Source organism: Chaetomium tenue, assembly GCF_020726465.1.
Source record: "Chaetomium tenue strain MPI-SDFR-AT-0079 chromosome Unknown F5144scaffold_3, whole genome shotgun sequence".
NCBI classification, from domain to species: domain Eukaryota; kingdom Fungi; phylum Ascomycota; class Sordariomycetes; order Sordariales; family Chaetomiaceae; genus Chaetomium; species Chaetomium tenue.
The window spans coordinates 49,331-59,888 of NW_027117331.1; the positions used below are offsets into that span (position 1 = coordinate 49,331).

At 57.2% G+C, this 10,558-nt stretch overlaps 2 protein-coding genes across 2 annotated transcripts; one reads left to right on the forward strand and one right to left on the reverse strand.

The window, feature by feature from the left end:
- Window positions 1-305: 305 nt before the first annotated feature.
- Window positions 306-4,585, reverse strand: F5144DRAFT_154666 (uncharacterized protein). The gene is made up of 3 exons (XM_066782480.1): window positions 4,123-4,585; window positions 422-4,032; window positions 306-331 (listed from the first exon to the last, which is right to left on the reverse strand). Exons 1-2 carry the CDS (start codon window positions 4,221-4,223, stop codon window positions 552-554), a joined length of 3,582 nt encoding a protein of 1,193 aa, XP_066644036.1. The 5' UTR covers window positions 4,224-4,585; the 3' UTR covers window positions 306-331; window positions 422-551.
- F5144DRAFT_565340 (uncharacterized protein) lies at window positions 4,578-7,102 on the forward strand. Its single transcript, XM_066788489.1, has 2 exons — window positions 4,578-5,269; window positions 5,345-7,102. Exons 1-2 carry the CDS (start codon window positions 4,972-4,974, stop codon window positions 7,027-7,029), a joined length of 1,983 nt encoding a protein of 660 aa, XP_066644037.1. The 5' UTR covers window positions 4,578-4,971; the 3' UTR covers window positions 7,030-7,102.
- The last annotated feature ends 3,456 nt before the right edge of the window (window positions 7,103-10,558 follow it).

The window sequence follows — 10,558 nt, forward strand, 5'->3', positions numbered from 1 at the left end:
AACCCAGCGTACCGAGCAACGTTCAACGAACTGCCAATGCACTAGGGTCGCATTGCATCACGGGCAAGGGGCGCGCTTCGGTTCGGGAGGCGTTCCCGATTAATTACCACGCGTCGGCTGGCGCGCCGCCGGTAGTTATTACCAGGTAGACGGTTCCAGAAACGCCGAAAATGCTCCCATCCAGGAGCAGGGCACCACATTTACGATTTATCTCAAACCCACATTTCGGTTGCGGCGCCGCGTCCCACAAAATGCTGGTCTGCACTGATGTCGGAGCATGGGCCCGGATCAAGACGGGCGCGATGCCCAGAGGGCGGCATGGGCTGTGACGCTTCAAATACGATCAGAATTCAATATACCTAATACGTAGTGGCCACATGGAGGGCCAGGTGTACGTCATGCTATATGTGTGGTCACTTACCATGGAAAGTGGGCGCTTGGCCAACTAGACGGTTCGCTGCTCGCTCGTCACTGGCGACTTGAGTGACGACAGTTCCCGCGAGCCAACCAGCAAGCCATCCGTGGCGATCAGCCCTCTAAGCGACGGCTGCCTACCCTCCGCTTCCCGCCCGCATCTCATCTAGTAACTGCCTAATGGTGTTCAACTTGACAGGCTTCGTCAAGAACAAGTCCAAGCCGCTCGCGGTCGCTTCGGCCCCGTTCACGTCGCTGCGGAGGCCCGTCAAGGCGACGATTTTGCATCGGCCCACCCCAACGGCAAGCTCAAGCTGCCGTATCTCACGCGTGGCCTCGAACCCGTTCATCACGGGCATGCTGATGTCCATAAAAATCAAGTCGAAGCGGTTCGCCGGCCCCTCCAGGGATTTCTTGTACAGCTGCACGGCCTCGAGGCCATTGTTTGCGGTTGCGAATGTGTGTTTCAGCTTGCGAACGAGTTGTGTCAGGAGTTTGAGATTGATAGGGTTGTCGTCGACGAGAAGGAGATGGGGGCCGCTTGTCGACCTCGGTTGTGAAGCGCTTATTTCTGAAGAATCCGGCTCGTTTGTGTTTCCGGACGAGGTATTAGGCGACGGCAAAGCCTGCTCCTTGCTCCGTAATGGTAAAGTGATCTGCTCGCTCAGTGAGTTGCATGCTTGGCCTCCCACCTGGGCATTCAGCGTATCATCACACTTGGCCTGTAGTGCCGACCGGAAAACCGCGGCGAGCTTCCTCGGGCCGATAGGATGGTGCAAGTGAAGGCCATGGTCATGGCCATTTGTGAGCTGCTGCTTAAAACACGAGGATGACCCTGAGCAGAGCACCACAAGCGGCGTGGCGCGCGCCTGCCATGTCTGCAGGATCCTGTCGTGGCACTCCTTCGTTTGCTGGCCCAACATGCTGCTGTCCAGAATGTAGACGTCCGCGCTCGGCGCCGGGCAATCCTTGGTCCCGACCACTACCTGCATCCCAAGAAAGGCACCTGCGTTGGCGCTAATAGCTTTCTGAACGATGTTTGACCAGTCCCGGGACTTGTCACTAACCTGAAACTCTGCCCCGGGCACAGCTGCGCAAGCGTCGGCTGCGACAAAACACAAGGTCCGCCCACGGAGCTCCGATATCTCCCGGTCGGCGGCGAGCTGATCGGTAATGCCCGGAACATGCTCGCCGAACGGAACCAAGACCTCGACGAGGGTGCCAATGCCCAACGAGCTCTTGATGTTGACGGCGCCGCCGAGGTCGCTGACGAGTTGCCGCACAATGCTGAGGCCCAAGCCCATGCCCGGGGCATGGCTGTCTTCCTGGGAAAACGGCGTAAACAAGCGGTATTTGATGTAGTCGGAACTCATGCCGGCGCCCGTGTCCTCTACGGTGAATGAGACGTAATCCACAACGTTTCCAACCCTGTCTATTCGCTTGACGACCTTAAGCCCGACCTCGATACGACCGGCGCTGGTGTACTTAATCGCGTTTCCGAATATGTTCATGACGATCCGTTTCCAGGCGCCTACGTTGAAGGGAAGCTTCCATGGGCGCCGTGCAATCTGAACGGTGATGAGAATCGGGTGTTCCGGGAAGCCGTCCTCCGCATTGGTGAGTCTGTGGCGGGTAGGCGAAGCCTGCATTTGCAGGGCATTGCCGGAGAGGTGCCCGACTCGGACGACGTCGACGACATCCTCGACCAATCTCCCCAAGTCTGTGTCCTGCATGTCCGAAATGGCGGGTGCCCCGGCGCCGCCGCGCTGTCCAGAATGCGTCACGACAGCGTGGTCGAGCAGGTTGTTGAAGGTATCGAGCAGTGTCGTGGCGCACGAGTCGAGCATATCCAAGGTCGCCAGGAGTGGGCGCTCCGAGATGCCCTCGCGGACCAGCTCGCTACTCGCCATGATGCCGTGAAGCGGGCTCCGCAGCTCGTGGCTGAGCGACGAGACGAAGTCGGATTTAGCGCGGCTCGCAGCCAGCGCTTCTAAGCGCGAGACCTCGGCCATTACCGAGTTCCCAAAGGCCGAGACCAGACCGACATCGCCGATATTGAGCGCCCGCGTGGGATCCTCGACCCAGCCGAGCGTGGCGGCGTACCAACACTCCCGCTGAAAGTGCCACAGGGGCAGGAAGATGACGTACTTGGCAGCAGGCAATACGCGGAAGAGCGCGGCGATGTCGCTTCGCAGGCGCAAGCCCTCTTGGTCTGCCTGGCGCCGAGACTCGAAAAGCTTCCCGACGCCGTAACTGTCGTCGATGGGGCCGAGCTCGTCGGCGGTAAACACGTGGCCGTTGGGGTAGGCTCGGATGAATCTCTGGAGCGAAACTTCGGGAAGCGGGATATGGGTTGAATGGGTCACGGTCTCGGCTCCCTGGCCGGCGACGGACTTGACGATTGCCGCGCAAAAGGGTCCCTCGGCCCGGCTCGGTGACGATTCTCTCGAGTCGAGCGATGGCTGGTTCGGCCGATCGAGATAGGAGCTAGGCACGGCATCGAGGAACATGAGACCATCCATGTCCATGGAACGCCGCATCGTGGCCGCTGCCCTGAAAAAGGTGGTCTTGATGTTGGCCGAGCCGATGAAGCCGTGTGGCTCCGAGTCTTCGGACAGGGCGCTCGGCGGCCGTGGTGCGGCGGCCTCCGCGGCTGCTTGAGCGATTGCCGCCTCGAGTTGTTGTTCCATGGGGTTGTCGGCCGGGTCATCTCGAGGGGTAGTCGGAGGCGTTTCCGAACGGCCCTGCTGTGGAGAAGCGAGTGACAAGGCGGATGTTGCAGACTCTTGAGACAGCAGTGAGGCCATCCTCGGTCGCGGACCGGGTGACTCCAGGCCATGGGACGATGCCGTTCGGGTCGGGCGGTTCCGACCTAGCTTACTCGAAGAGGTCGAGTCATGCAGGTCCAGTGCCGACTGCGTTCCTTCGGGTGCGGCGCCCTCTGGGGCCGGCCCGTGGCCGATGGGCGGTTCTTGCCGTATAAACCCGCTTAAGCCCTGGATCAGCTGCTCAGACCTGTCCCGGCTCTGCTTGATCCTGACGTTTTCGAGGTGGGCCATGATGGTGGCGGCAATCTCGTTCATAATCTCGACCAGCTCGTCCTTGTCAAAATCGTTCTGCTTGCTGTCGACGACGCAATAACTTCCCAGGAGATAACCCAACGGGGACACGAGCGGGACTTCGAGGTAGGAGGTGAAGTGCGGATAGCCCGTCACGTATGCTCGGTCCTTGTAGTCGGGGTGGGTCCGGAAATCGTTGATGATGTAGCGCGTCCTGTTGGCGATGACATCTGGGCCGGTCTTCACCCACTCTCCCGTCTCGTCCATGAAGGCCATCATGGTGGCAGGGCAGACGCCGTCACAGTTGCGGAGCTTGCAGACGCCTATCGCCACGGTGTCACCGGGGTCACACTTCATGCCGACGAACGAGTGCGTTCTGGTAACCTCGGAGACGACATACTGATATCGGCGGTCGATGAGCGAGACGAACGCGCGGTCGACATTGAGGCGGAGGGCGCCTAATTGGGTGAGGGCATTGAGAGTGGGATCGGTGCAGAGCAATGCCGTCTCTTGGAAAGCAGTCGGCATCCCTGGGGGGAACGAGGCAGCGGAGAGGTAGCTAAAGGGGGGTCATGGGTTAGTGATAATGCGCATCAGAGTTCGTTCAGCTGGACGGGGCGAGCACACGACGACCGGAAGACGAACTCACGCTGCAATTTCGCGCTCCCTAGCACGCTCTGAGATCTCGACTTGGCCCGCCTGAGAAGACGCCGGCGCTAATGCACCAAGATTATCCACAGGGGTGGACATGATGTTGGGGTTCCCAGCGAGTCAGGGACGGATACGGCGACGCGATTCGAGTATACGGGGGTCCGTCGTCGGCGGCATCGTGGGACCGTGTTGGGGAGAGAGGCACATGGCGAGTGGGCGACGGCGAATTTGCGTGGTGACGGATTCGTCGTGTGGCCGAGGCGATTTGCGGGAGCCAAGTGTGGCGGCAGCATCGTGTGCCAAGTTTTCAGCTTCAACAATTGGTGCCGATGCATCGCAGTCCCAACTGCCCCTCCTTCCGGAGTTTCTACTCCTAGCGACGAGTCGAGTCGACGCCACTGTAAGCCGTGGCTGAATTGACAATGTGTGGCTGCCCGCAGGCGTTAGTTCCCGTCGTTCCGTCGTCGGGTTGCTTCCCCCAATGGAAGCGCGGAACGCGTAGGAGAAATTACCGACGCGACAATCGACGAGCATTGAACAAAAACCACCATCACCTTTCCTGTTAATTAACTACCCATTCACGCACTGCCGCGCGTTCCCCCCTCCCTTCAACCGACCTTGTCGTAGCTGCCCAGGTGGAATTGGCCCCCATCACGAGGCGCAGCCTGGCCCGAGCATTTTTGCAAGCCCAGGAACCAACAACCGGGCGAGATGGGGTACAGGGGTGGGCCCCCGAGCCGTAAAGATCAACTGAAACCCCCAAGCGCGGTTCTCCTGACTTTGCTCGCTGATCCGATCGCCACATCACACGACCAAGGAGTCGAGAGCGCCTCAACCCTCCTCGACGATGATCAATTTTGGCATTCGGACCCGCATATTGGCCGTTGTCCTCATTGCGCTGGCGCTCGGGCTCGTGGGCACACAATTTCTGGTGCGTGATGGCACGCGACTAGAAAGTCTGCCTGCGGGTCACGGGCGGCCGAATGCTGGTCCCAGGCGGAGCATCAAGGCCGCACCTAGTTACGAAACAAAAATCAAAGAATGGAGGCTTGCACCGCCCCGGGTGCCATGTGTAGGGCCGCGAGGGCTAAACCTTGGCCTGGAGGAAAACGATGACAACCCACGTGAGAACGCCATCGACATCCGTAAGTCTACCAACGTTGAACAGCCTCAGCCTCCGCCTCTCCATGATTCAGTCAATACTTAACCATCTCCGGCAGCATATCCTCGCCCGTTTGTGGGCTCTCATGAGAGCATGGGCTTGAGCCAGACCTGGATGACAGCCGCCGAGCGCTATGGCCCGTACGGCTGGGGTGACGACAAGCCGACATACGGCAAGACGAAGGTGGCATGGGACTCGACAGACTGGGCGGCCCTGCAAAATCAATGCCTGGAACGCAATTCTCAAAGATTCAAAGACCCAACGCCCCTCCGCGCCGGTGAGCGCCGCTTCCGTATGCGCGAGGCAAGCGAGGAGGTGAGGCTTCCGGTGGTCGAACCGCAGGCGGCCGGGCATGTGCCACGGACGGCCATCGTTTTCCGCGCTTTTGGGGGTTACAATTACACCACGGAGGACCTCGTGAACCTGCGCGCGACCACCGCCGAGACAGCGCTGCGTTACGGCGGCGAGTATACCGTCTTCATCCTCGTTGATGTCAAGGACAAGGGCCGCGACATTTTCGCCAGCGAGGACAACTACCAACGGGCAGTCCGGGAATTGGTGCCCGCCGAGTTCCGAAATATCGCAGTTCTGTTCGACGAGACCCTCCTCCAAAGCTGGTATCCCAGCATCAAGACGCACATTACCACGTACCAGGTCATGCAGCCGCTGCAGCTATTTGGGCATTTTTATCCCGAGTTCGACCACTACTGGCAGCTGGAGCTGGACCTTCGGTTCACCGGGCACGCCGGCCGCTACCTCGCGGGCATGTCCGACTTTGCACGCGAGCAGCCGCGCAAGCAGGCTATGGAACGCAGTACCTGGTTCTACATGCCCGAGTTTCACGGTGGCTACTCGGACCTGTTGGCGGCCGTCAACGCGTCCCTAGAGGGTAAGGGCGGGCTGGGTTGGGGGATGAAAACCCAGGATTTTGAACCACTTGGACCACAGCCGCCCGTCGACGATCCCTTGGAAGACAATTTCGAGTGGGGCGTGGGCGAGGAAGCCGACTTCATCGCCGTTGGGCCGTGTGCGCACGTCCAATATATGGTGGACTGGGCGTGGCGGAACTGGTATCAGGGGCTCAAGGCCGGCACCAAGACGCCGCGGTGGATGTGCCAGCCAGCGATGGGCCGCGCGAGCAAAACGCTGTTACACGCTGCCCACCACGCCCAGGCCGCCCAAGGTCTTGCGGTGCACTCGGAGGCCACCCTGTCGTCGTTTGCGCTTTGGCACAGCCTCAAGCTCGTTGCGCCGCCGCACCCTATGTATCAGAACCCACAGTGGCGGCTCGACAAGATGTACGAGTTGTACAACGGGCCTGGCGATGTCGAGTCGCACCAAAAGTCGGGCATGGTTGGCATGGCCAATGGCGAGGCCATTTACCGGATCACGCCTTACGCCTACATCACGACGTCGTCATCGTTCTGGTATTCGTCGCCCTTCCCCGACGAAATCTACGATGCCTGGTTGTCCCGCGGACCTCAGGGCGGAAACGCGAGTGCCGAGGTGCCATACGTGCTCTGGCGCAGCGAGGACGGGACTGTATATGCGCCAAACATGATGCTGCATCCCGTGAAAACAAACCAAAACCTGGTGGACCTCCCGGCCGGACCGGGCCCCGTGTTTTACGTAGCCATTGGTGGTGCGGCTATCTTGTTGCTATCCCTCGCGGGCGCGGGCTTCTGGTGGTGGAGGCGGAGGGGGACCGGCAGTTACGCTCGTCTTGGGGAAAGACGATGGTGATGAGCTGCCATGTATTGTGCGCGGCGATCAAATATATACTAGTAATGCAATTGTTTAATCAGTGTCGATCCCAGTCTGTTGTTCCATCCCATCTACCCTCGACACAATCTGAGTTGTTTCTTAAATCCCTAAGAGTATCCCAGGTTAAGTCGCCGGGAGGAGTGGTTGACGAGCGACTCAATAAGTCAAAGGGCCCACTTTCGGTCACCCCCCCCATTCGAACACTTACCCCCACATTGACACCCAACCTAACCCAACTACTTCAAACAACTACAACTTCATCAATTCTATTCTTCAACACTTCAAATTTTACAGTTCAAATCTTTTGTTAAAAATGGTCAATTATACCGAAGAACAGCTTTTCCAGGCTCTTGCAGAGATACGAAATGGCCGACCAGTGGCCAAGGTGGCCAGAGAATGGGCCATACCCAGGGCCACCCTCAACAACCGAAAAAACGGATAACAACCACGTGCAGTAGCCTTCCAGGGATTGCAGAGGCTTTCCAAGGTACTGGAAGACCGTTTGGCCGAGTGGGTTCGCAATCAGGGGGCTATTGGCCTTCCTCCCACACATACGCAAATCAAGGAGCTGTATCACGGATTAGGACCCGTACGGTCTTGGCTTGCAGGACGCGGGACGTCCCGTCCAATCATTCACGGAAACATAGGACCAATCATAGCACCAGAAGGGAGTGCTCCCGGCGCTCCCTTCAGGGCCCGGGAGCACGGGGAGCATCTACACTCCCAACGCTCCCAATGCTCCCCGGGAGCATAGGGAGCACTGGGATCAACAGCTCAGATAGCAGTATATAGTCACTCGTTCTGGAGAGCTCTGGGAGTTCTCCAGTTAGCAATCACAACTACAGTTCGCTACAAGCTCGCAAGCCTACTGTTGAGACAAGTCTATTGTTGTGCACCCTTTGGCTGCACCGAACCTAAGCATCCACGAGAGATTACCTTCAACGAAGCTGAACCCTAACAGGATAGGATCCTGAAGTAGGTTCGTCACAAGCTGGCCCAGCGAATGTTTCAGACCCAGGGAGATATAATAACCCTCGGTAAACGCTGGATAAACCGGTTTATCAACCGGTATCCATTCCTCAAGACCCAGAGGGCCAAATCTATAGAATATACCCGGGTAAATGGAGCTACTATAGATATTATTTGTGGTTGGTTCCCTTACCTCAATATCCCAGCCATCAAGGCCATTAAACCGGCCAACCGGTATAATATAGACGAGGCTGGGATTATAGAAGGCTAGGGAACTAATAGCCTGGTTGTTAGGACCCGGGATAAGAAAGCTATCTTGAAGAAAGTCCCTGGTACGCGTGTGTGGATGTCACGGAATGACCCAGGGAGCGTGTCATGAATGACCATAAGGGCGGCCAGGGAGGCTGCAGTCGGAGGCGCGGGACGCGCCGACAACCAATCGCTTAAGGAGCCAATCATGGCAGTGTCACGATTATCACTGGTGATGAAGGTGATAATCACCAAGGTCACTGGTGATCGGGGTGATAACCCGGACGTTATCACCAATATCACCAGTGACAGGAGTGATAACAGTATGTATATAGTCACTCGTGCCCCACCGTTGACTCGAAGATGGGAGAGAACTGGAATTCGGACACGACGGGACTTTTACTCAGTTCTACACGGTATCAATCCCACGACTGTACGGCTTGCGAGGAGGATCCTCGACTGGCTGATGGACTCGGGGAGGCTGCCGATGTACAGCTTGGCCAGGAGGCTCGAGCTGGAAACGGCGGCCTGAAGCGCCCCCGTTCGGAAGCCAGGAGGCCTCCTCTCTTTGTATACGTAGACTCACCAGAACGCATCGTTCCTTGATTGTTGGTAGGGGTTTTTCACCCGGCCCGGGAGGGCACGGTTTTCCTGTACACTAAATAGCAAAGGGTCCGGCACGCCCTAGGGCATAGCGGAGTATGAATAATATATATATAGTCACTCGTTCTGGAGAGCTCTGGGAGTTCTCCAGTTAGCAATCACAACTACAGTTCGCTACAAGCTCACAAGCCTACTGTTGAGACAAGTCTATTGTTGTGCACCCTTTGGCTGCACCGAACCTAAGCATCCTCGAGAGATTACCTTCAACGAAGCTGAACCCTAACAGGATAGGATCCTGGACAGGTTCGTCACAGGGGGTGACCGAAAGTGGGCCCTTTGACTTATCATTGAACCGCCAATCCCAGAAAACATCATCCTCCCCACGGTGAAGTCAAGCCAATTAATGATTTCACATCTTGGCTGGGTTACAATTCATGAAACCGAACACGCAACTCCCAGTCAACGCAAATTCAGGTTTGACCAAATTTCGAAAAATAACAATCTGTGGTTTTACTTCCTTCCTCGCAATAAATCAACCGTTCAACCTGGTTACCCCTCCACACCTCGAGTCCTGAGACCACCGATCTATCAATCAATCCGATTGCAGCTGATTGAAGATCGCGACTTTCATCTCAAAACTCAAAGTACAAAATTGCGTCAACTCATTGGTCTGGAATCCTACTACGCACCCAACGTCACTGTCTTCGAATCGTGACCTTTGCTACTAGGATTGCCCGCTGACCTCCAAGCAGATTTAACTCACGGTCTCACCTGTCCGCTCTCTCTGCAACGTCAACATGACCCAGCCTGAGAGAAATTCTTGCCGTGGACGGGCCGTGCCGAATGGTATGGATTGCCAGTCCCCCTGAAACGTTCGTTGCTAACTCCTGGGCCTTGCTTGTAGTTGAGCTACCACCCCTCATTCCGCGTGAGCAAGTTGGATGGGACCAGGACGGAAACCCCTACGACATGGGCAATCCAGGTGGCTCCTTCATGACTGACCCTCTTGGCCCGGGCAATTGGGTCGTGCGGGGAAGCCTGTTGGCGATACAGCGGGTGGTGGCTATAGTGGAGGAAGCCGATCCAACGGGCTGGTATTGGTCGATTTTGTGCAAAGTTAATACGACGTGACCAACGTCAGTCACGGGTTCGGTTCTTTAAAGATCACACCACGCAGGGTTTGGGGGAGGCAAACTGCTCCACGGGATAGCGGAAGGCATGGAGCGGGACTCGGACTGAGAGCCACGATTAGCAGACAAGACAATGCAGAATTGCGGCGCGAGGGGACACACCCAGTCGTGCATCTTCTTGTCGCTTGCCTGTTCCTTCTAAGCAGGTTCAGTGCCCTCAGCCAGGTTTCGCTGAGGACCTGAGAGTCTGAGACCGAGACGGGAGGGGCAAGAAAGGGTGGATGAGAATCCAGCATCTTGTTATGAAAAGGGTGATAAGGTTGGCCTATTCAGGCATAAATGTCCTAATGGAGAAAACAAACTACAGGCATCAGCTCGCCCACTGTCCCACTTCCGGTCCTCCAATGTCTGCCTCCCGGAGTCCGAAGATTTGCAACGCTAATTACTCATCTTCAACAGCCACCGCTTGAGATTGGAGTTTTTAGGAGCGCAATCAAGCCCAATTTACTCCTTATCGGACCTAGCAATCAAACTCGTCGTAGTTTGTCACCCCCTTC